Below are 27,499 nucleotides of genomic sequence, written 5' to 3'. Positions count from 1 at the left end.
GAAATAAGGAAAAAAAAAACCTGACATTGGGTAATCAGCTTGTGGCTCTGCTCTCACTGTGAGACAGTTTGCAGTCATACAACCTATATTTAAAAAATGGCAATCGGAAATTAATCCGACCAGTCCTGAGCTGCTGATCGAGCCTTGCTCTGCCAATGTGCACTACACAATCAAAGAAGCAGGATTGGTCTGAATTTTGTCCCGAATTCAGAATGAGTCATGCAACCCATAAATCAGGGCTTAATCGGTCTGAAATCGTACATTGTACACATGGCTTTCGCTAATCTTACTGGCTGCCTACTGTAGACTTGTGAAGATCTACATATAAGGAAACAATTGACATACTCTGCAAGAAAGTGAGTTTGTGTTATTGCCAAAATGTTAAATACGCAAGAGACAAGATTTACTGTACAGGGCACATATCATACAATTTTATTTCTGGCTGATTTAAATGGCAAGCAAGTTTTTTCAAATGGACATTTGGAACTTTAAATTTGAAATTAATTTGAAAAAACAAAACAAGTCTGTGTTCTTATTTATGCCCCGTCTTCATAAACATAAAAAAAACACACCTAATGGCGAGTCATCTGTTGATTGCACTATAAAGGCACCTCCCTTTCTTTAGCCCTTCTTATATGTTTTCACACAGCGTTGACACTGTAGCAGTTTCCCATTCACAAAGATATTGTACGGTAGCGCCTTCTGGGCTTTCACTCGAATAAACTAGAAAATTAATAATTATTTACAAGTACATAACAAAAACTTAACAGTGTATAATAATAACAAACATCTTAAAAATAAAAATGTATGACATCAGCGAACACCTGAAGTAGCTCCCAGGCACTTGTGATGCAAAACAGGCATACATAATGACACATTTAAGTGCTACAATCTAGAACAATAGGAGAAATATAATACCACTTACAGTTGTTATTTGGGCATTTAAATACAATTACCCTTATGAGCAAGAATACCTTCATTTAAAGTAACACTTCAGCATGAAGCTCAGTGTGCTACATGTTAGTAACAATGTACAGTCTTCACCTGAGAGGAACAGGTAAAGAAGGTGTTGTAGGAACGTTAAACATAGTAAACTAGATGCTCCTTCAAAATTTTCCTCCAAAACAAATGTGCTAAAGAGCCTCAGTTGGCAGCCAGACTGCTTTGACAGATTTTGTCCGAAAAGATGGCGGCAACAAGCAAAAATGTCCACTACGAGAAGAATGCATGCCTGCACTGAAACAAGCTGATTAATGCAAATGCTGATTCTTGGGGTTTCGTTCACATTTTTGTAATCTAAAACTTTTCCGCTCTCACTGTCTGGATTCATCCCACATCCTTTGACTTGTGTCTCCCCTGACTTGCTTTTTATCCAGAGGTCATTGTTGCAAACAATGGAGAAACAAGACACCCTTTTTTCTTTTCTTTTTGGCCTGATCCCCTGTCTTATTCACCTGTTTGAAGGATTGTCAGTCGCTGCATAGACAGACATAGTCTTCTTTGGACAACTACAGATTGTGAACTTAATCACAGAAATTCTAAAAGTAGTTGTCATAATGGCGTTGTAACACAACCATGCAAGATACCCTGAGAAGTTAAGCAAAAAGACGATAGAATTTTGTTTCGCATCCTGATTATTCTGTTTGAGCATGTTGCTTTTGTTGGAATTTGTGCCCTGGCTGAAAGCAAGTTGTTTGTTTCTGCATGCAGTTTACTGTTAAAGTAGTATCTCAATTCTACAGAAATATACAGAAAATCATATTGATTTCGGCATTGATTTTAAAGACACTTAAGTTCCTTATATGGCTACTTAATAATGAGAGTACACAGTATACGGTCCCCTTGTGAGAGCTTTCTATACAGTATATGGCAGACAGAAGTTTTGTACCACTTCTACATAAACAAGAATGTAAATGTGTACATGATCTGTGCGTGCATGTGTGTGTGTGTGTGTGTGTGTGTTTGTACAGTAAATGCATGCATGGTTACCTATGTGTATATACAGTATGTTTTCATTTGTGTGCCTATATACAAACACTTTACATAGATGTTACTGGATAACTTGAGTCCCTTCTCTTTTGGTCCGAATAAGGGGTCTATAGGGGGGCTCCTGTGTTATGCAGATAGGCAAGATACAATATGCTCTCATGTTGCCTCCGCCTATGAACTTTCTCACAGAGTCCAACCATCACTTCTTATAAGTTGTCTGAAAAAAGAACGCTCCAGAAATCACTTTGGCAGATCCAAAGTTTGGGATTAATACCACGTGTGCTTCAGCTCAATGTCTTCAATCAAACATAGGTTTTTTAAAATAAGAGTAAATAGCTTGACTTGGCTTTCATTTGTGCTGAAGGAGAACAGTCAGTCAACCAGTTCAAGCATCCTTCCTCAAGTTGACATATTTGTAAAGTTCCAGAGACTTTGTGGTATGCAGGCCTCATCGGGTAACAGTAACAGACACGAGCCATTTGACACGTTCAATTCAAAGAAGTCTAGCATGGCATGTAAATAATGTGGCTTGACAGGTAAGGTCTTCGAGAAATGTAGTCCTCTTTGGTATGGATCATGGCATAGGATCTCAAAGAAAGATTGAGGGATAAAACACTGTGTTTTTAACACGACTAGAAAAGGAGACACTGACAACATTCAAGAATGAAGAATTAAGACTCAAACAATGAAATTAAGAATAAAGAGACAAATATCCACCACATCTTCAGCTCAAAGCCCAATCATGTTCCTTGTTTTTTTAAAGGTCAGAAAAGGTAAGCTGGATGTCATGGATGTGAGTTAAAAATGGAATGATTAAAGACTATTTCCTTCCTCATTTTTAGTTCTCATTTGAAAAATGAATGATCATAAGGTTGATTGGTGTGAGGGTAAGTGACTTGGCTTCTTTTGCATTTATATCAATTCATTCAGTCTAATATCTAGCATTTTCCTGTTGTATTGTTTGACTGAACATTAACATTAAGCTAGAATTACACTACAGAAGTGGCAGTGGGCTTTGTAACGCTCGGGCTCAGCACCAGGCTCTGAGCAATGTCGTCGCGGTTGATCTTGCGCAGCGCCGTGCACAGGGCATCGATGCTGGCAGAGTCCTTGCTCGCCCAGTCGGACAGCAGCGCGCGGACTGGATGCTCTTCTTGCCCGAAGGTGGCGATCCGCTCCTCCTCGTATCCCAGGAGACCTGCCAGGTTGCACCAGTCGCTGTCATCCATGTGGTTGCAGTCGTCTCCTTCGCTGCCATTGAACAGCAGCTTCTCCACTTTCTCTCTGGTGTGGAGGGGAAGAAGCAAACACGGCTCTTCATCCATCGTGACAACTGCAGAGGAAGAAAATGTGTTAAAGTTCGTTCATTATATGAAGACTTAATTCATTCTATGTAACCTACAGTATATTAATCCTGATTTGATGTTGAAAACTGTTGATATCTTAATCATAAAAACATGTATACATCTATTTAACAAGACTTCGAATTTGATAAAAGTAAATGACATTGTTGAGAAATAAATATTCTTGGAATTCCCAACATATTGTTAAATGTTTGTTCTGCTACAACTGAACAAAACAGAACTCCAACTACATCCTGAGTAGCTTTTCAATTTGCTGTAACAAAGTTGGACTGTTCATTTCTACATAAGGTGGCGAGGGCTAACCCTCTGCAATGACCCAACAGATTTTAATAAGGGGAAACTGGCAGTAAATTCAGAAAAGATACCAATTCATACAATTGTGAATATAGACAATGAACCCAAATATATACAACAATGGAAAATAAAAAACAGGCTGCAGAAAGCCCAAATAAATCAACAGGAGACACACTGCAAATACTTCACAACCAAGCTTCACAACATGAGTCCTTCAGGCCTGTAGGGGACTCTAGGTAAAACTGGATTTGTCCATACATTAACATTAAATCACTTTCAACCATTACATGACGTCAAATAAAAAGATGGCTCTTAGGCACACGTCTTGTCTGAGGAAACAAAGATTGTTTACGTCTTAAAAAACCCTTCACTCAGCCCATCAATTATGACTCACAGTTCATAACAACCAAGAAAAAGTAAATTATACTTTTCTCCTGATTGCAACACTCTGTTTTATTCCTCTACAATTATCTGGTTGTTGTAAAAAAAAGTCCCCAAAAAAAGTCTTTCAAACTGGTTTGTCAGGACAGGAGTGGAACCTACAAAAAGCATGTGCTCCCCAAAAAAAAAACACACCGTCGCTGTCAGTGCCATGATCCTTGTTTGCTGATGTGCTACAGTAAGTTTGAAAGGTCATATTCAAGGTGGAGCTGAAAAAGACACAAGTCTGCTCATTCCTGAGGGGAAATTCTTTTCTTTTTGACTGACGTGGTCGGACAATTCAGCTGTCGGGACGATCACAGAAACCCAAAATTCAGGTTTGTTTTACATCAGATTCAACTGTGCACTGAAAGGAAGTCATTAGCCAGAGCGTCGGATGAACACAGTGTGTTTTGACGACACGTGCTTACGCCCAATTTTAGTTCATTGGTTTGATGTGTATAGCGTGCTGTTGTATTTCTTGGTTTTAAAGGAGTGGTCTGTGTTTTGGCTCAGGTATTTGTGTGTTACCTGTCTGTGCCTGAGTCTGGGCCAGCTGCTCCTGCAGACTCTGGCTGTCCACAGAAATGCCGCTGTCACTGTGCAGCTTCTCTCCCTCAGGTGACGGGGTCTGGTTCTGGTTGGCGGTGCAGTTGTTGGCGCCTTGTTTGTTCTGTTTGCAGCTGTTCCATCTGAATCAAAAATAAGTCAGTGGATTAAAAAAAAGAGAAAAAGGCAATTGAAAAAAATTGCTAAAACTTTATGCACGTGCAAGTACTTTTTCAAAGTTAGGAGACTTTGTCACTAATCATAATTATTTTTTAAACTCCAGAGCAGAATGTTATATGATCAGTGACAGAGCTCTTTGGTAACCATAGTAATGACCTTGTGGGTAAGGAGAAAGTAATTATTTTATAAGGAAATTAAGTCTGCATAGGGAAAAGGATTAAGATGATGTAAAAGTACTTATCCAACCCAAACTATGATATTGTTCTAAACCTATCCAGTGCAGGGAAATTAAATGAAAATGCAGATTTATTTGTAAATGATTTCTGGAATGCAGATAAAGAACATTGTCAAAGAACATTGTCAGAGGCAACTTCTCGTTGAAAAAAATCATCAGAGAGCATACATTTTTTTCCCCTCTGGTGTGGACAGGACTGTCTTGTGCTCTGTTCACATATTTTTTTATAATTATTAGTGATCAGCGAGAGGCATCAACAGACACAAACCAAATCGACCCTGAATGCTACGGACAACCAGAAAAACAAATGCCAGTTAGTTAGTTCCAACTTTCAGTTCAGACGGTCGATACATTCCAAGCTTACTGGAAATATCCTCTTAATAACTTTTACGCAATTCTCAGCATAGCACACGGTAGTACAGAACAAAGACAAACAAAACAAAAGTTGTGAGTCAGTTAAAGCATCCATGCAGTGCTCTGATGTTGACTTAACAAAACCATTAGCCAAGTGATACAATCAATAAAAGCATGTTAATATAAAATGGAGTACTAATGTGTTGCCTTGAGAAATTCCTTTGGACATTAGTACTTAAAGGAGAGCACTGACTTTACACCACGGAGAGGTAGCTCAAAGTGAAGGAGGCAGGTGCAGCTAACTGTGTTGAAGCCTTCAGGCTGTATGTGTCTTAAAGTTGAGATTCGAAAAACTCGCCTTGCAATACAACATAATTAGATAAACATATTGGGTATTCAGAATTCAACACACTGGCAGGCTGTCTGTGAACAGTCCATATTGTGGCCCACAGGACAATATTGTGCTCTGACTAAAGCAGCAGACGATTTCATTAAATATGAAACTGTGGAAATTCATAATTGAAAATTGGCTTGTGTTGTCCATGCTGCATGCATTTGAAATGACCATCTGTTTTATTCCACTTCATGTCAGCTGTTAGCGGGGAAAATTGAGCAGTTAACTTATTTTCTGCACTCACTTCTTGAAAATGATGAAGGCCACAAGGCCAACCACGACTGCTGCCAGGATGGAGCAGTAGATGGGGATGAGTTTGTCGTTGAGACCCTGGTAAAGCCGCTCCTGGGAGTCACCGGTAGTGGTAGTGGTAGTGGTAGTGGTGCTCTCTGTAGAGGCTCCGTCTGGTGGAGGTCCCTCTGGGGGTCCGTCTGGGGGAAGTTCGTCAAAGGGAGGCATGGGGGAACCATTGAAGGGTATGGAAGGAAACACTGAGTAGTTAACTGTGAAGGAAAAAAAGAAAATTGTTGAAGGTCATCAAAACGTTAATGATAATTTGGCTACCAGCAGTGAAAACAAACTGTGAACATGACGAAGAAATGTATGTTCATTGTTTAATTCTAGAAGGGGAACTTGTTAGCTAATAATCGTAAATCGACACTCCAACTGAGATGAATAAACAGAATTAATTTGAAGTAATGTTTGTTATGCTCTGTTTTTTGGGGTTTTTTTTTTTGCACCAACAAACTCCTGAAATAACTATCTGGCTCTTTAATTTTGGAGCCATGGGATGGACTTTCCTCCTCCAAGCTTAAGACTAGAGGTCTGAAGCTAGTTTAGCTGCTGCTATCTTAACTGAATGCTGAAGTGTGTTATGCAGGCCAGAATTAACGTGTGTATGTGCTTGAATTTAATATGGAATAAGTCTTGTAAATGGATTTTAAGAAATGAAATATCTGTTATTCCTCAAAAACTTGACATAGCAGCACATCAGGTGAAAAAAAACAAAAAAAAAACTCCAAACCATTGTTAGCAGCAGAAGGAGAGACATGCTGTTGACTCTTCAATACTGCAGACCAGGGGTATTTTTAAGTTGCTAATATATGATAAGAAAAATGGAATCTGAAATTGAAATAAGGCTTCAAATGTAAAACAAAAAAAGATAATCCATCTTAAGCTCCTATCCACCACGGTAGTCATAAATCTCTCATGCTGCACTCACATGCAGCAAGCACAACCACACACATAAAAACCCACACCACTTGGGTCATCTCCCCTCCTCCCAAGAGAGCCATTATTGAAAGGAAGAGCAAGTTTGTCCTTCCAGGCCTGCCCTTTTTTCTTTGACCATTATGTTCTGTCCTCACCGCAGATGTGGAAACCATCCTGGCCTGTCAATTACTTAAAGTTACTCACAACATTAACAGGAAATCATCTCGTTGGCTATAACTACCTCAGGAGACCCGCAGAATGGGAGGTGGCTGTTTTCACTAAAGAGGTGAAACATTTTTTAATGGGAACTTATTTAGATGGATGCTTGGAGCTGCTTATGGGGCTTTTAGGTAAAGGAATTTTGTAGATGTGATAAACACTTTTTAGCAACACCACTGAACTGAAATATCCTTTAAATGAATCACGCTTGATATTCATCATTCTTTGTCATTAAAATGATTGAATTTTATTGCTAAAAATGTCTATGATGCTAAGCACTTACAGCTACATTAGTTGCTAATATGACTGAACAGTCAGGGGATAAAATAAATTGTTGGTCATTTAGGCACCATGTTTTGATAGAAAGAAAACTGCTCCTAATCCATCTTAATTCTAGTCGCTTTAGGCTAGCTGTTCTGCTAATAGTTCTACAGTAATAGTCGCTAATAGATGAATCTTATTTAGTTAATTTATATTGTATGTAAGGCTAGCAAGGTTAAGATGGAGACACAACTTTGTTTGTAGCCACTGTGTGTTGCTCCTCATTCCTGCTTCAAGCTATAGCAGCTTGGGGCTGCTCACAGCAATTTGAAGCGAGGAGCTGTTACATGCATAAACTACTATAGTCTGTAAATATTGACGGACGAAGCCTGAGTGAGTTTAGCCATCTGTTACTGCAGGGGGCTCATCGGCAGCAGACGCCATGCTGGAAATCCTGTCTCAGCCTAACTTTTAGTCAACCTAACGACAGGCTTAGAGCTGGAGCTGAGGCGGATTTTAAGCCTCTTGACGAACCGTTACATCGCTCCCACCTGTCAATCATGTCAGCTACACGCCTAACTATGGATAGCACATATTTGAAAATCAAAACGGAGCTGTTTAGCCCCCCCCCCCCCATACAGTGTGTGCCAGTGATGACAATAACTAATCAGACCTATGAAGTTTTTTGTACCAGGCTGTAAACATGTTTATTTATGCTGTAAAAACAGCTTTTTTGCCAGTCATGTGGATGTGATTTCCGGTGTTCCTGGAGCCAGCCTCAAGCAGACACTCGACGAACTGCAGGATTTTGCACTTTCCCATTTTATAAGACCGGAGGTTGCCACTTGTAAAATGTTCATAAATTAACTTTTTAAGTTGAATTTTGAGATGAGATTTTGTTTCAATAAACTTGCTGTTTTTTGCTAAACCTTTTTGTCTTATAAGAAAACTTGATGCAAGGTTGACTGAATATACTCTTAACCTAACTTGCACCTATCTGGCATGATCAAATAGACTTTTGATCATGTAATTTTTTTCCTTTGCCATCAACCCCCACTGCAAGTCTCTTTCTCTTACCGACTGTTTTGGCTCACCATAGACACATGCACACACACTCGAAACCAGACACCATTCATTGACAGCCATCTTCTTTGTCCGACATCTCCTCATCTCTTCATCCTTTAGTCCTCTTTCTATTCATTTTACCGCTCACTACTTTTGCACCCCCCTATCAGGCATTTCTTTCCCTGTCAGTCAATCACTGGTCTCCTTCCAAGCCTTTTGTATCTTCCCTCCGTTGATGCTAAACACAACATCAGTGTTGTCCAGCCTGCCTAGTTATATCTTTTATTTGTTTAGCTCATAAACCATCCATCTCATCCGTTCAATCTTCTCTCTGCATCATTACTCTGCCTCCCTCAATGATTAACATTTAAAACAGGGCCCTAAGTGCATTTACTGAACCACTATAGCGCAACCTCTCACATTGGATTGTCTGGCCTCAGAGGGGAGTGACCTTCTCCTGCTGAGCTCAGCTTGTTTCCACTAAACATCGAGCTCAGTGGTTACTGGACCGCTGCTCTCAGTCAGAGAGTTATCATGTTGAGACATTTTAATGATCCAAGAAGCAACCATTACCTATTGCAATATCTTTGAGTCATTATAGCTACTTCTAAATTGTCTTATTTCAAAAGGAAAATATTAATAACCTCTGTCCATATATCAGAAAAGAAAAATAGGTAAATTGAAAATATATATTTATTGAAATCCGCAAAATAGTTCAAAGAAAGAGTAGCATCTAAAAAAAGAAGAGACTATTTTGCAAACCCTTTTAAGAAGACATGAAGGTAAACATGTGAAGTTATTGCTTTCATTGTCAGAGGACAATACACAAGGTGTCTACTATTACATTGTTTCATCAAACTGATTTGGCAAATTGAAAGTAATTGAAGGCGTATGAGGGGAACAGTCTGTTAGAAGGAAAACAATCTTTGATCAATAAATATATAAAGCTCTGTATAAGGAGTTGACATTTGATTTGGTAGCTTAATGATTTTAATTTCAAATAGGAAAAAATAATTTCAGGATTCCTTTGTGTCTTTCATTCCTCTAATATTTAGCATCATCCTAATTTATTGCTAATTTTAAATGTTTTTTTTCAGTATGACTAAAACTGAGTATTGAAGACTCTCTTTAAACACCCTTCAGGATCCCAACACCCAAACAGGACAAACACTTTAATTTTCAAGTGCTTTTGAAAAAAACATTCCCTGTTTAAAAATGAAGGCGTGAAAACTCAGAGGCTCTGAGTCCGACTCAAAGAACAAAAATGCATCGGGTAAAAGAGTAGCAGAAGCTTGTCATTAAGAACATTAACACTGAAAGATTTGTATGTGTCAGAATTACAGGTTAAGTCAACTGTGACTCCTGTCGACAAACAGGAGTATTTATTGTTACGCATTATTTAGTTGTTAGTAAAATAACTGGAATTTTCCCCCTGGCTTTGCCTGGATACTCTTACTGTACTACAAGCATGCGTGTGTGTGTGTGATATTTGTGCTTGAAGTTCACTTTGTGTGGGGTAGCAGCCACACCTGAGTTCCAGCCTCCGTCAAACAGACGCTCTGAAACAGGTGTTGCAATGGTTTCAACACTGAGTACTTTAACAGCTGGCTTTTAAATTGAATGGAAAGGAGGAGTTTCCGACTTAAGTACGTTTTTTAATTATATGTCATTAAAGGACGCTGCTGCTGCCAAGACCTGCCAAAGAAAAACCTGAAATGCCTTCTCTCATGATAGACACCTTGATAGTATTCATGTTGTGGCAACAAGCTGAAGTAAAGGGATTAACTAAGGTTTTTGAAGAATGCTGCTGCCCCTGTTTCTTCATCCCCTTCTGACGTTTGTGATTTCTTACGATTAATAATCCTCTTCCCTCTTTTTAACGCTTTCTCTTTTCTCCTTGAGCCCTCTGGCTGTTTTCCTTCCTACCTTAAATGACCCATCTCATTTTTCTGCCCACGTGCTCCACACCAAACACACCCCTGAATCAGACTGTGTGCATGTTTGTCAATTTGTATGGGGGTGCAGGTGTGTGCGCTCGTTCGCCTTTGTCTGTATGTGTGTGTGTCTTCTGCAGCAGAATGTGATCAGCACTCGCAGAGGTCACACAGAGAAACCTGAGAGTGCAGAGGAGTAACTCCAGCGCTTTTATCGACCCGACCACATTCTCAGCATCTGTCAGGCATTCTCCATCTCTCTCGTTTTTGCAGCTCTCTTTTCTCTTCCCTGTGTTCTGTGTCTCATTGACACTTGTTTTATTTCATAGGTAACCATTTATTATCACTTTTCTTTATGATAAACGAGTCAAAAGTTGCAAATAGCTTCTGTTTTATTGGTTTACATATCAAAATACTTGTTTTTGGTTGCCAGGTAGTGAACAATCTACAGTGCAACAAACCAGCACTAAATTCCCTGAAATTCTTGCTTTAATGCCACAGCACAGTCATTCAGCTTTCTGCAGCTACGCTAGATAAAGAGATAAATATCACAGTGTGAAAAGGCTTAGTTGGAAAAGGTACAATCCTCAAATAAATACTCCAAATCTTCATGAGGGCAAAACCGTATTGCTTCATTGGCTAAGAACGAACGGCACGAGTGGAAGCAAAAGTGTTGTGCTCGCCCTTGGACCTGGAAGGCCACCCATGCCACTCTCTCCAAACTTTTCCCTGGAATGTCGAGGGCCAAATTCCAGAGGGAAGACAGGCAACTTCACAACCTGAGTCATAGCCTCAAGGGCTTGATACTCGTCAGGCAGCAGAGAAAGAGACACACTTTAAACTTCAATCTATCGTTACAATGCTCATGCTGTGTTGAGTAGGGGGCACAAGGGTCAGAAAAGAGAAGGTCAACTGTGGCCATAGAGCCCAAGTGACTAGAGATATAAGTCAGAAGATGGGTGGAGTCCACCCTATAGCCACACAATGGGTGACTGTGCGATACAAAGACAGTGACTTGTTTACTAAGACTCGGATTGAGGATTCTTCACAGCTACTGATGTGGAAATGCTTTGGATTCAGGAAATCAGAAATGTCGATGGCATTCCGCCCATTTTCCCATTTATCTCTCTTTATCTATCTGTCAGATGCCTGCTGGAACCCACTAAGCCCCGATCAGAGACAATGGTGCTTAAGCTTAAAAATCATTACGTCAAGCTTTGGAAATACGTGTTGAAAAAGGCAACAAATCTCTTACAAAAAGAAAAATACTTACAATTTTGAGAATTTCAGGGTTGGTGTCAATTTTTCGAACCTTTCCAAATCAAAACAACTGATATAATTGAGTGTTTGTCAGCCAAACGTTAGCATAACTGGAGCAATTACTATCTAAAGTCCTGAACTACTAGCCTTAGTATTACTCTGGGCTTCTATAGTGTTTTTCTTCACACCCAGTCACACACTGATGGCAGAAGATGCTATCTAAAGTGCCCTAATTCTTGTTGACGAAACATCGGACTTGTGGCTGCTGGAGCTGGGGATCAAACCCCTCTCCTTTCTCTCCACCACATTTTCCTTTCTTCTGTGTTTTTGTCTTGAGAACAGGTCCCTTTCTGAGTGCTGCGCATGGGACTAGTTAGCAGATTACTCTTTCTGATTTCTGGAGGGCAGCCCGTCGATCGTTAAGGTCAACCAAACTCAGGAAGGAAACAGCACCCTCCTCATTTCAACATCCAAATGCCCTTCAATCACCCTCCCCCTTCTTGTTTCCTCTTTACCTCACCCACTCGACCTTCATCCTTTAACATGCTGTCTCACATCTGTAATAGTCAATAAGTCATCTTATTGAAGTTGGTGTATCAGCGCCTGTTCATACATATGACCCTGTGGGTTTATTTCATAAGACTCATAGTTGAGTAATCCTTCAAACTTCCTAATAGAACGTGTACATGCATGAATAATATAATTGCACGTGTGCTGCAAACTTCAACCTGTTGCCCCGTGCTGCCACAGGAATAGAAACACAGGCTTTGGGTGATAGGTGAGCATGCTAAATGCAGTCAATCCAGGCTACAATGTCAAGTAGGAACAGGGTCAATGAGTAAAAACCTGTTTCCCACTATTGAGGCCTGGAAGCCAAAACCTAAGGCAGAGATAGGAACCAACAGAGACTGTACTGACATAATCAAGCATTGCTCATTTAACTTTAACCATGGTAAAGAGCCTTGTCACAGTGTGTTAGTATGGTTGGCCACTCTCACAGTGCATAGTTCTCACCTGATAGGAGTTCATATGAGACACCCATAACTAAAGTTACTTCAGTTTGTACGTTTTTTTACTGCCATAGATATCAGATAATGTTTTCTTAATTTTTTGTGGTGTATTTCTTATTAAACCTACTGCTTTTCATCTTTTCATCATAGCATTTTAGTGTATTCTTCAATAATGTTCTATTCTAAAATTCTTATATCTGTCACTTCATTGTTTTTGTTTTTTTTGCTGTTTTGAAAGATGCTATACAATTGCATTTTTTTTGTAATATATCATTGTTACATTTACAATCACTACCTATGTTATGTTATGCCTCGTGCAAGGCTTTATTATGTGTGTGATTATATTGCAATCAATGTTTGTTTTGGCAATAAAGTGGATGCATTGGTAAAGGCCAACAATGGCAATTTTGATTTAAAGTTAATGATCATGTGAAGTTTGAAGCATTTGGTGTCACATTTTATGTTAGACTAAAGCAGTGGTATTTTCTGAAGGTCTAATGCTGACAGTACAAAACATAAGTATAAAAAAAATATAACTATGAAAAAGGTGATAATGCTATGGTTGCAACAAGGGAATATTTTTTGCATAAAAAGATAGTTTGGCAGAAAATAAATATATCTGAGAATTTTCCACAGAAAAGCTCACATATAGAGATGTTCCAGATATGTTGACTAAGACTTCCTTATCCTATTTACAGAAAACACATTCAGCATTTTTTTTTCTTGAAAACTCATTTGCAATGCCATGTCTTGCATAAACACCACATAGACAAAGTCGACCCCATGCAGTATCATTTTGTCTTTGCTGATTAAAGCTAACACGTTGGATGTGACTTTGAAGGGTGGCTATTAAGCGCTAATAAGCTTCACTTGTCTATTGTTGTTGTGGCCCCTGAGAGGACCGGAGGATTATACACCATGTCGTTCAGCGCATATCCCCAGGGGACACTCGTACTGCCTGATTTCTCCACAAAGACCTCCTTCCTATACAGGCCTTCCATGACCTTAAACCTCTGACCTTGCTCGGCCGCCTGCAGAAGAGTGGCAGTCATATCACACAACTTTAGATAAGCACCTTGCCTTCGGACCCTCAACTCTGTGGATCTATCCTAATAAAGTCTAGTTGGTATAATGGTGTGTTACCATCACAGAGAGAGATGAAGAGAGCAAGTTTTTTTTTTCTAAATACACCTTTTGAAAATGTGGGAGGAAATTGGATTGGATTTTTACACCTTCTATCACCTGAGCTTGTATCCACATGAAGGGGTGCCTAATCGTCACAAGAGGAAAGTCACAATCAGCCTAGATTACAATAACAAACCAAATTGCTGCAGCAGTTGACACAGCTCTTTCTTCAAAGATAACCTACAGTAAGACTCTCCAATGTCTCAAGTCACAACTTGTCTTTCCACGGGCAGTGGCCATGTTCCTCTCTCTCTCTCTCTCTCTCTCTCTCTCTCTCTCCCTTCACCCTCCTGACAGAGTTTAGCCTTCAGGCTTGTGTCGCCTGACTCCACAACACTAATGGAAATGGACGTCTGGCAGTGCTATAGATAAGTACGTGCTGATAACGCTTGTGCTTTGGCAAAAATATTAAATTAGGAATAAAGAGCACATGATTGAGTTAGTTGAAGGAATAATATATGATGATGAAGCCTTTACGGTGCCATCATGTTTGGAATCACAACAAAAACACATTGATCATTACGTGTGCTGCATTAGTTATCTCAAAGGATGTTTTAGTATTGGGGATCTGGCAGCTTATATCTTGATCTTGGATGAATCATCCCTCCAACCACCATGTCTTCTCTCTTAGACCAGAAAGGCAAATCAAGCTGCGTCATCATAACGTCACCATATTCACATGGTGGCCATTTTTTTCTTAAATCACACTCAAGGTAGGACGTTAAAATGCTGTTATAAATGTACACTTCTGTTTTTAAGCTTTTAGAGTCATGTATAAATGTACAATCAGACAAATAATAACCATTTTACCTCTTCTCAACACTGAATGAAAAAGCGGGAATAGTGAAAATCCAGCTGTATTTCAAGGTTAAACAACATATTTGATGACTAGCTACTGACAGCTGAGCCGTATTAGCTAACCTTGCACAACCAGTTCCTCAGGGCTATAACATTTAACAAGTTTACCTTAACACCTTTACCTTACCTTCACCTTATAGTTAACATAACGGAAGAAGGAATTGACTCATTTTGTATCATGTCTTGTAACTCTATCAAACAGAAATGTTAGCCAGGAAAAGGTTGGATGCTAATATTAGCATTTGTCTAACAACACCAAATGAGCGATTAAACGCGTTTTATTTTGCTATGTCCCCCCAAATTTACTAGTGATTGTCTTTACAGTTACTGAAGAACTGGGAAGCAGTGAAATCACAGCTATTTGTCAAATACTTTGCGTGAATACAAATGGTAACCTGAAAGACAGCAGTACAATATTGTAACAACATTTAAGCACCCCGCCCGTATCGTGATGTCAGAGGAAAATGTCAGCACACATTCGATAATCTTTTCTGTTTGTGATTGTTATGGATGAAGGTAGCTCTCCATGATAGGCTCATTAGAAGCACTGGAGGTCACAGGCTACCTCCAACCGTAACAGTGATATTTTCATGCATTTTATTAAGTGGGATTTAAGGATTTAATGTTGCTTTAAATCACATTACATATTTAAGTCACAAATGTATCACTTCTATATTCACATTATACCGTTAGATTGACTGTTCACAATGTTTGTCTTCACCAGATTTGTGAAAGTCAATTAAATTATCCAATCAGTTCATCTTTTAACAAGGCAAAGTTGAAAACAAGTTTATGGCTAAACCATGTGATGTCAGTGTTCGAGATAGTTGTTGTTTGTTCAATTTAAACTTCTCTCCATCAGGATCCTCCCAAAAATGAAGCTCGCTGGGCTGAAATTAAGCCTGACTGAAAGTCCAGCCATGGGTGAGGTATTGTGGGGGAAAATATAAATTGAAGGCATTCATTGTCTGCCTGTTCAAGAAAAGAACTTTCAGTGATATTTGCAGGATCATGACCATGAGCCTTTAGATAACACAAATCATACAGTTTGACTCTGGTTGAAAACTCAGCAGGGAGCATACATACTAAACCGAGGAAAAGTCCCTCACTACATGACTTTCACTGTCTGTTTCATTCATTACTGGCTCCTTCAAGTAGCCCCATGGGCTGAACTGAGAGTCCTCACAGGCCAAACTGGATCATGGGAGAGGCACAAAAGACTCCCTTTAGCCTGAGACTCGCTCTGTACTCACCACTGTGATAACAACATCCTTCAAACCACTGCACCAACAGACTGAGCAGCTCATCAACAGACTCCTTTCTTTGTCAATTCACAAGAGCGTTGATTTAATCTGTTAGGCATCAGGTCATTGGAATGACCAGTGACTTCATATGGAATTCCTGATTTGGAGTGTGATACCCACAGGGTGCCATGATATAAAAGAAATTCAGAGAAGCGTTCAGAGATATGACCTTCCTCTAAACCCTTGACAAAGAAAGAGTGTGCTCTTTGTATCGTTGAATGAGATGAGTCTATGAAGACAATAAGACAAGCCACTTCATGGCATTTAGGTCGATGAGCCAACAATTCCTACAATGTCACATTGAGATGATGCGATTATGTGGCTGACAATATGACTGACAAGTGCATCATACTGTCCCGTACAGTGAGAATATTTGCTCCCTTGGATTCTATTCAGGCGGTCATGGCCCTGGGTGATACACCCCATCACTCAACTTTACTCACTCTGCACAAAGGTTCATAATAAATTTGCCCAGTGTTTGGATAGGGTCATCCTAAAGTCATTCACTAAATAGCTGATAAAAATAAATCTCTTAACAAATGGATTCATTGGCCTGTCAAAAGAGTATTTCAGAATTTAAGGAATTTCAAATGTTCCTTCCGTTTCATGAATGTCTTTTTAACCGGTCTACTGAAAGTTAAGTGATTTAAGTGTTCAACAATTTGAACAAAATATCCTACATACAATGGGCCAAAACAACACAGATAGCCATCAATTTCTGCTGTCACAGAATACAGTACATATGAATTACTTTTTGTTTCACTTATGTAACCCGACAGCAAATGGATTCCTTGGAGCAAGTTTCAAGTCATTTAAAATTCCAAGGAAAGGATTGTCAGCAAAGTAGGTCAGTAACATTGCATCAGTGTTGTTGGTCTTGTGTTGAGGTAATAATAGTAATCATTTCTTCAGCTTAAAGACAGCAAAACCTGAATATCTGAGAAAATTAACACCTCTAACCCTAAAAATTACTGGAGCAAAAGCCAAGTCATGCGCCAAGTTCGGAGGCTTTAGTCCTTCAAGTTTAATTCAGGCATTGGCAAACGGATCTCAGTTCTCTCCAGCATGACATGACGGAAAAGAAAGAAGTCAGAATAAATACAGTGCATTGTATTGTATCGTTTCGTATTGTTTCGTTTTGTATCGCATCGTTTCGCTTAATATCGTACCATATCGTATGTTTACAGTTGGTAAAGTTGTAACTGCAACAACATTTCCCTGCAGATTTTTTAAATTACTTTAACCTTGTATCATAAAGTCGCTAAATACATTATGTGTCTGCCTAATATATTAACATTAAAACTGACAAGATAATGTCCAAAAAACAACATTTTAATCAGATTAGAGAAAAACTAGTCCTTTCTTGCATGTTGTCTTACCTTGGCAGACTGTATCAGTGACAGAAGTGCAGCCTTGTAACATTTCTCCTTCATCACATGTGGTGCAGGGGATGCAGGGCTCCCGAGAACTCTCCTGATCCGAGTATGTTTCCCCGATGCACTCCTCACACACTGTGTCGTGGCTGTAGTCACAGCTGAACAGCATGCCCTGGCCTTCAGGACATTTTGTGCAAGGTTCACAGCGCTGTGAGATTTGACTCAGATAGTAGCCATAGTTACACACACATTCGGCGTCGTTAGAATCGGTGCAGGGCGCCTTCATGCGGAGCAGACCTGTGCACACTGTGCAGGGCTGACATATGTCTTCGTGACTGAAGTTTTCTGAGAATGTTTCACCTGAAAAGACAGAGGGAGAAAACTCACATTTGAACCTTTCTCTTCCAGGTTGTTAACATGGCTCGTTTCACTCCATAGCATGTGCTTGTAACAAGCTAACATAGATATCAATGCATTTTCAACTTTACCTTTAACAATGACAAAAAGGTTTGTAGGTATTAAAGGTTCTTTCCTTTATTAGTCCTTTTCCTTAATTAGTTTTTTTTAGGAGAAAATGGTTAATTCTAGAGAAAATAATGAGAAACCGATCCAAAGCTTAAGTTTGGTGGCCAGAAGCTGCATGCATTATGTTGCCAGGGTCTTATTAATTATGGGGGCAAAAAAAGATGTTCATCTTAATCATCCACATTAGGTGATGGCAAAATGCTGAATATTAAGATAGAAAACATCTTTACCTTTGTTTGGTTTAAAATATGTAACAAAGTGCAATTGTGTGTTTTTTAATTCAACTTCCAAAAGTCTTTAATTGAAAAAAAATATATTTTTTCTTTCCAAAATCAGTTTGGGTCCTTTTTCCTTTTGCTGTGTGTCCACTTCATAGAGATCATTTCGGAGAAGAAAAGATTCCCCAAAAATGCATAAATAGCAATACTGTTAACAGAACTAACAGAGATTATATACCTGTGAAATTTCCTCGGACAGATTCTGTATCTGTAGAGGAGGCAATCAATATTGCATGTTTTATGGAATTGTATTTCGGGTGGAAAGAGAACTGGGAAACACACTAAATAATGCAACAGACCTATTTGTAAGAGTAGTTTGTGTGTGTGTGTGTGTGTGTGTGTGTGTGTGTGTGTGTGTGTGTGAGCGAGAGAGAGAGATACAAAAAGAGGGTGAAAAGAGAGAGAGGGAAGAAACTGTTATTTCATACATAAGCCTATGTTTAGACATATGGGAACAGTCAAGAATAAGTTGTTAGTGTTGTCCCTAATGTCAACTAAACTAAACCAAAGCCAAGCTAATGCTGCAGCTGATTTGTTTATTATTGAATAATCTTCTGATTATGGTCTAATCTGACTTTTTTGTCATTGTAATCTTAACAAAATGTCCATCACGATTTCCAAGGGCCTGCATTGCTTGTTTGCAAATCTATCCATGTTAGGTATATAAACATACAGGACAAAGAATTTAAAAAAAAAAAGCAAATACTTCTGTTTTACAAAGCTGCCTCAACAGAACATTGCAGATTTGATTTCAAGAACTAAACTGTGTGTGGCAGGAGACAGAGGGGTGAGGACTCTTTGCAGCTCAGTATCTGATAGCATATCAAGTTTTCAGTCTGCACCATCGGCCCACCAACCTCGGCAAATGCTCCAATGATGCAGAGATTAAAACAGAGATGAGGAGTGATAGACACTGAGATGCAGAGATGAGAGAAAATGAAAGCAGAGACAGGGTCACTGAGAAGAATCCGTTTGTGTGGTTCCCTCCAAAATATGTGGTGTCAAATTTTTGTCCTCCACATTTCTGTCTGATTATGTCTTCATAAGAAGTGGACAAACTATACCCACCCCCCCTGCTTGTGGTGTCTAGTCATACAGTGTCACCCCCCGCCCCCCCCCCGATCCCCCCATCCCCACCCCATTATCTCCCCTCTTTTCAAACAGATACACACACTCAGACTGCCCTCAACCTCCCTCCCCATGAGTGCTCTCAGAGCCATTATCATAATGCCATGCATCAATAATGCAAGTCAATACATTAATAACGCTAGGCTGCAGCATGGGGAGATGGGGAGGACAGTTAGTGAGGGTGGGGGGGGGGGGACACGGAGGGAGGAGAGGGACACAGACAGCCTTTTCCTGGCTCAGTATACATATCATAACAGGACTTCTGCTTCTGCTCTAACAACCTTTTGCTCTCTTTTCAACACCCATAAAAGGACACTGTCTGCACAGTGTGAGGTGTGTGTGTGTTGGGTGCATGTGTGGGAGTATTTTGCGTCTGCTTCTATGAGGCTGTGTAAGTGTGTGTGTGTGTGTGTGTGTGTGTGTGTGTGTGTGTGTGTGTGTGTGTGTGTGTGTGTGTGTGTGTGTGTGTGTGTGTGTGTGTGTGTGTGTGTGTGTGGTGTATATGTGAGTGATGGCTGAGAAATCGGCCTTGTCTCTGCTCCAGCTGTACAGCTGTACATGCTCTGTTTCATCTCCACTTATCTGTTCATTCATCCAAACTGGTCCTTGTGTGTTTTTCTTTTCTGCGTCCTGTCCATTTTATGGACATGTAAGCTATCTGTGCTAAATGAAGCATGAGAACTGGTTGGAAAGCAAGGCGTGCTTTTATTTAAATAAATGTTTGTGTACGCTTGATAAAAACTGTGGCCTGTTTACCGAAAACAACACACGCAAGGAGAATTGCTGGGCGAGAGGAGATGTTGAAAGAAAGTTGGCAAGAAAGATTGTCAGAGATGAAAGGCACCTTATCTCTCCTGATTAATACTACCATGTAATAACTGGTAATTCATTACGTTGCTCAAAAAGCAAAAAACTCTTTTCAAAGTTTTTAATTGATGAAATGAAAAACTATTATTTTTATTCAAAGAGTCCAATCCTTAAAACTTAAAAATCATCAGGAAATGGGGCATCGGAAGCCTAGTGGTTATATTACAGAGGCCATAGTCTTCGCTGCAGCAGCCGTGGGTTCGAAACCGACCTCGGCCCTTTGCTGCATGTCATCCCACACTCTCTCTTCCAAATATTTCCTGTCTGTCTTCAGCTGTCCTATCCAATAAAGGCAAAAATGGCCAAATTATATCTTATATAGATAGGCCTACAGAAATAGACGTTCTAAGTAGGCCTGCTTGTTAAGCTTTTCAATCTCAAACAGAACATATGACAGATTAACCAATCATAATAATATTGGACTTGATATCAAACAAAAGCAGGCTTTTCACTGAAAAATTCTGACAATAGATTTGTTGAATTTATTTTTTAAATATAAATTCACATGAAATATCATAAAGGCCTTATATGCATAGAAAAAACACCTTTCAATCCACTCGTACTGAGAAGTATCAGAGGTTAAAAAGAACATTATCTTAAAACTTTCTCTAAAGTTGAATACCCTTATTCAAACTAGCATTTCAACTGAAGAAAAAGACTTCCAGCATGACAGTCCGGCCGTGGCCAGCTACAGTTGCTAAGCTAGTTTAGCTAATAGTCTCCAGATAGAAATAACACAATGACGTCTGACACTTCAAAACAAGTTGTTGTTAAAACGCTCTTTCACATTGCGTACTCTTTCAGGCTGCATTAGCTATCTAATCAATATGTTTGATGTGTTCTTAAAATATCACAGTGATGTTGTCTGATGGAGAGCTCTCTGCGTTGCTTTTCTGTTTTTCCACAAGCCGGTGCAAAGCATGTCTGGCCTCATGACAGCTTTGAGAGCCTGCCTCTGTCTGTGTTTGTTCATGTCTGAGCAGAACAAGCACTGGAAGAGTGAACATTTACCGGCCTGAAAACCTCCAAGTTGTGCAACGGAAAGCAGCACACTCATAGACACAGCCTACTGTATGTCAATAATTCAAATCATTGAAGCCTAAGATTAGAATTTTTTACACAAGAAGTCCTGAGGATAATTTATGATAAGCACACCAGGGCTTAATGTTTTTAAAAGAGGCACATTTATTTTTCTTGATCTGAGAAACACTTATAAAAGTATAAATCATTCCAAAGAAGCCCACAAAAATGCAAATAAATCCTTTTTCCATGTCCACATTCTCTGTGACTTCTCTCATGACCTGAAGTTTTGAATCTTTTCCTAACTGTGGGGCCAATCGTCTCTGACCCAGCAGAAGGTTTACAACTACTTCCTAGCCTGGACCCAGGATAGTCAGGGAATTCATGTGAAGAAATCTCTGGGAACAGCTCAGGACCTGGCTGTAGACCAACCCTGGCCTCTGCAGGCTCGAGCTGACGTTTGACCTTGCATGATAGAGTTTAGAGTAAACCTTCAATCGTCATTTATTTTCCCCTGGACTATAACAAAAAGTGTACCTCCTGAGAAAACCCTAAGTATCCTTAAGCTCTTTAAATACCAACCATGTATACTTACATTCATCAAATTCACAGTGCTGCTTACCATCTACCCAACAACACTTGGAAGTGCTCCCACTTATACTTCCTTCCAACATCACTGTCCACATAAAGTCTTACAGTTCAACACTTGTTTCCCTACATGGTATGGGCCAGGAGGAGGGCAGACATGCTGGAGCACAGTTAGATCTGGAATCTAGTGGACTTCCGTCTTTTCTTCAGAAACACCGCTAAGTACCTTTTCTCTGCTCAGAACTGATGAAGCAGGTTTGAAATGTTGGGAAGGCATTGTTCGGATGATGGCAACTTCACAAACATACTAAGTCTACCACGCTTACTCATATACTGAAATAACTGAGAAGGAAATGGATGGATTGAAATTACATTAGGTACTGGTGTTCTTGGCCTTAAGGGGATTAATCCAGACGATTTTGGTGATCCTCTATGTTTTCATCAAGAGCCACATAAAGGTCAAAGTTGTATCTTGTTCAAATTATGAATCTAAACATTATTTAGATGTATTGGCATGGACGCTGTTACCAAACAAACAATAAACTGCAAACTACAAACATTAAAATACCATTCCTGCAAAGAAACTGTCATAGCATCTATACAAAACTATTAATGATATCAGGCTTATACAAGATTGTTTGCTTAAAAACTACAGAATACATCACAGATGAATTGACTGTATATAAGTCAGGAACTTAGTTTATGATTTGTATTGAAAATTTGCAGAGCCATTGTTGTCATTTAAAATCGCAGTGTGACATAGACATAAAACAACAGTTTGACCTACGATTCTTCTCCAAGGACAGTAAGTACAATACAGTAAATAAAGGATTTGTATAAGGGGGGCATGATTTACACAGTTAGTGTCAGATGAACATTACATCCCTATCAAATATCATCTACAAACTGAATACAGCGTGTCTGCATCGTATATTTAATACTGTGTGCATGTGTGTGTGTGTGTGTGTGTGTGTGTGTGTGTGTGTGTGTGTGTGTGTGTGTGTGTGTGTGTGTGTGTGTGTGTGTGTGTGTGTGTGTGTAAAAATGACATTCTCACAGCTGTTTTTGGTGTTACTTACTGTCCAGGCAGGGGGCGCAGTCAGTCTGAGTGACTCCACATGCTTTGATGACTCCCTCTCCGGGCTGGCACTGCAGGCAGCACTCTCCGCTGGTCGTGTACTGACCAGATAAACACTCCTCTTTATTGGCCAAAACCCCGACCTGCAAGACAGATCATTCAAAGTGAGACAGCAAATGTCACATTCACGCTCTGCAGCATCCACGGCACTAGCAGTACAAAACCACACGAGAAAACGGCATTCATTATTGTGTACAGTGTGCAATGTGAGAAATATCCAGCATTTTCCGGTATGTTTTATCTCCACAGGCACGAAATATTTGATCTCTCTCCGGTGTTTCGCAAGAAGGAGAAAAAGAAAGAAACACTTAGAAAGAAAAATCTGTGAAGCTGATTTTGTTAATGTCTCTGGTTCATTTCAATTGTTTGCACACCCTTTGGTTTACTTTTGGACCCACTAAATCACTGGTTTCCTGGCAAGGGGTAAGGACTCTGCTCCAATATGCAAGATAAATCGAAGGGGATCTGGGAAGTGATTGAGATAAATTAAGATATCAATAACAAATTCACAAAAAAATGTCTATTTTCCAGGTTCTTTCTGCATTTTCTATATTCTTGACAGGTTTTACTAATCAGGGTCCTAAAAAAAGTAAAAGTCTAAGGAGATAAATGCACCGTCTGTTTACTTGTTTTTGACACACACACACTGAGGAACTTGGTATACAAGGTCACCAATGGTTTTTGAAACCTCTGGTCTGATCCATGTTAACCCTGTATGAGATATAAGCATTTTAAAAGAACCAGTAAGGTCTTAAATCACAGGTACAGTCATAAAAGTAAATAAATCTCTCACACAGGTCAAGCTGGATTATGTCTTCTCTGCATTCTTCAAACAGTAACCTGTTTGTGTTTTACCTCAGCTGTTGACAGATGAAGATGTTTGTGCATGCCTCCACATACACAAATGTAAGTGCAAGAGCCTACTTGTGTTTCTCAGAGTCACTATTTATGTGTTACCTTTGAGTTTGTGCGGGCGGGCTTTTTACATTAAATCATAATAAATCTTTCCTCTCCCACAGCGGGTCTTTTTCATCTTCTGCACAACTTTATCCCCAAAGCAAACCTGGATAAAAGCAGTTGTTAACCTTTGACAGCGATCCAGGGGAGCGTTCTGTGTTTCGTTCCCTGCAGATATATGAGAAGTGATTGTTTTGAGGTTGTCAATCATGAGATAAAGGTGTTCATCTGTTGAGTAGCTTATCTCTAACTGGACAAAAGATGAGTGGGAGATTAGATGGTGAAAGAAGATGGCCTCGTTTTTGTCCTATATAATGTAAAAACCAGCAGAGGTGGGATTTTAAAGTGAATAACATCTTCCTCTATAAAGCACATTATACAAACTGTAAGGCAAATTTCTCTTTGGCAAATTTATGGGCTGCTTTCTATTAAAAAAAGGAATCGTGTGTGTGTTCCTCTGTGTGTGTAGGGCGGAACGTTCAGGTGTGAGTGGAATGCTGCTGACAAGAGCGAGGAGCGCTAAAACATCAAGCATCCCCTCAGGCACCTCTCGATCAGCTGGCAGGTAATGTGTGTGTTTGTGTACACTCTCTCTCACACACACACACACACACACACACACACACACACACACACACACACACACACACACACACAAAGAACACAAGTCCCTCAATGGTGTCACGGCCCATTCACCTTCAAGTATTCAATTATACATGTGGTGTATGTTCAAGAATGTGTTGTCGGTTTTGTAGGGAAATGTTTGCCTTACTATGTTGCTTAAAACACACCTGACGATATCTAAACAATTTGCAGTTCAAAACACATGATAAAATGTATTTTGCATAATATGTGACCTTTAATACTAAAGTTTTGACCAGTTTTCCAGTATCTGTACTTTGCTTTTAACACAAATATCTTTTTTTTTTTCTTGAGCTCTAATACATTTCTTTATTTTTATTTTTATTTTGCATCATTGCATGCCAACTTCACAACATCAAAACTAAAGAAACTATACACTTAGGCCGATCCATGTGCAACAAAAGAGATTATTTAAATTTGTACTGTTACACTTTGAGTGCAATTCACAGCCTTTTCACAGAAAATTTCTACTTTTACAAAAGTTTTTTAACACAGATGTCAGTCAATCTACTGAATTGAAGTGTGCATATACTTTTTCCAACTCTAAATCTGAGCAATAAATCCTCCCATGCTGTTGCCAGACAGAAACGCACTGTACATGCACAAAAATGGTTTTCATATCAAAATGTAAATCTTCTGAGCTGTGCCACTATCACCATTTACCAAACTGAAAAGTTTAACAACCTTTTCACCACCTTGCACACACACACCTTACGCAACAAGCAAACCTGTTACCCCACAAAACTCACCTCCTCTCTCTTTTTCTTCCCCTGATCTGCCCCCTAGTATATTGTACACACCCATTGGTACACATTCATGGTGCATAAACAACCTCACATGTGAACAAACCTGCTCCCAAAGATGTCTGACTGACACTTCTGAATGCACTCCAAGCATTCCAGTGTTTGGCTTATTTATTTCCTCTGACCCTTTTTAAGTTTGGGGTTAGGGTACATCACCGGAAAAAAAATCACAGACTAGAAACTAATCTTCATCACTAATGACTGCATACAGATAAATTAAAGTGTAATGTGATTTGGGGAATGAGAGAAAAGGACGTGCAGCTCTTAGCGAGTTGTAACGCGACTTCTTCTGTTATTGTTTTGTCGATGGGAGTTTGCACTTCTCAACTTTTGTCAGATGATCTCCCTGAAGCTTCAGCAAGTTGATCACACACTCAGCGGCAATAAACACACACACACACACACACACACACACACACACACACACACACACACACACACACACACACACACACACACACACACACACACACACACACACACACACACACAGAAAAATGCATGTGCAAGAAGCATCTGGGCACATATCTTCAGAGTACAACCAATCTTACTAATGCTGCAGTCAATTTTCAGTTGAAGGCACTTAACCTCTGGACCTCAGCTGTCAGTGCTGGTTAAGCCATTAGAGTTCCTGCAGCAGCCTCACAATAAAGCTGAGCCTCATTTAAATCAAGTACTGGGATCTAAGGAACAATTAAGAGACACAGATATCCAGCTAACGTCTTCCCAAACAAAGCTGAATCATCATGTTGATGTGAAAGAGAAGAAGAGAGTGATGTGAGCATGAGGTGGAAGGAGGAGAAAATTTGTGTGTATGTGTGTGTGTGTGTGTGTGTGTGTGTGTGGGGGGGGGGGGGGGGGGGGCGTGTCAGGCTGTATCAATATTGCATGCACTGAGCCAGCAGAGGATGCAAAGCCATCAGTTGGAGCAGCTGTCAGATATCAGTGATGCAGTCTGTTCCTAAACCAGGACCTTGATGTGCACCATGATGCAGCCATTGGCTGACATGACTGATATAAGAAAATATATTTCCTTCCTCCCTGCCTGCAGGGCCTCAAGGGAATTCGAGTTTTTATATATCCTCTTAAATTTTTCCAGTAATGAAGATAAAAAATAACTACGTTCACTCTTGTCTACTGGCTGGTGAGCTCTTTGGAGACCACAGCCACATTGTTATTGTCATGTAACTGAGAAGGGTGTAACTACACATCCAGCAACTGCAGCTATAAAGTGTCGACCTGAATGGCTGCATGCATACACTGAAGACAGGTGCAGGGACACGGAATCTTGCTTTCAAGCCCTATTTGGATCAGATTTTACAAGTAGCACATAGAAAGAGATCAACCCAGTGATATTTAAGTGCCTTTAACTTCAGTTAGAGCATATAACTTCATATTTTTCTGCAACTTTCATGAATGTGGAAAGAGGAAAGAAAGTGAAGTTTCTAAAAAAATAATAAATATTCCCACAGCTTGATCTCCATCCCTCTTATTTGGCTTTGTTTTATTTATTTTTTATATGTAAATACATGCTGCTGTTTTTATCCTGCACTACAACGAGCCAAATGCAACGAAAGTTCGTTCTTATCTGCACTGTAAAGTACAAGTTTGAATGACAATAAAGAAAGTCTAAGTCTAAGTCTGTGCGTAATTACGCAGGTGTTCCTGCCAGGGTTTATTCAAGTTAACTTGATGGCAAACAATCAACGCACACTTTGATTATGTAAGAATCTACTCACCAATCCGACTAACAAGGCTGTGAATGCGGAATTCATCCTGTATCTCCTCTTTTCTTTCAAAAAGGGAAAATCGGATCGGATGTAGCAGGATGCGGGTCTCAGCAACTTCGTAGCAGGGAAATAAACTCGGCTGTCATCGCTGCGTTTGCACGCAAGTTAACTTAAAGAAGGAAACACTCCAGAAAACTTTTTGCTGCCAAATGTGTGTTTAAAAAAAAGATTCAGTCCTTGAGAATTAGAAGCTGCGGCCGCGGACAGAATCCAGACAGTGCATAAAGTCGCTGAGATTGACCCATTGGATGTTCAGCTCTGTGCGCTTTTTTCTCTGACTGGGCTCATATGACAGACACG

At 39.7% G+C, this 27,499-nt stretch overlaps 1 protein-coding gene across 1 annotated transcript; it reads right to left on the bottom strand.

The window, feature by feature from the left end:
* Positions 1-409: 409 nt before the first annotated feature.
* On the bottom strand, positions 410-27,499 carry ngfrb (nerve growth factor receptor b). The gene is made up of 6 exons (XM_020639401.3): positions 27,149-27,499; positions 22,949-23,090; positions 17,467-17,823; positions 6,024-6,282; positions 4,599-4,759; positions 410-3,322 (listed from the first exon to the last, which is right to left on the bottom strand). The coding sequence occupies exons 1-6, from the start codon at positions 27,182-27,184 to the stop codon at positions 2,979-2,981; spliced, it is 1,299 nt and encodes a 432-aa protein (XP_020495057.1). The 5' UTR covers positions 27,185-27,499; the 3' UTR covers positions 410-2,978.

The sequence above is a fragment of the Labrus bergylta genome, chromosome 21 (genome assembly GCF_963930695.1).
Source record: "Labrus bergylta chromosome 21, fLabBer1.1, whole genome shotgun sequence".
NCBI classification, from domain to species: Eukaryota; Metazoa; Chordata; class Actinopteri; order Labriformes; family Labridae; genus Labrus; species Labrus bergylta.
This window is presented reverse-complemented; position numbering and strand designations above follow the sequence as displayed.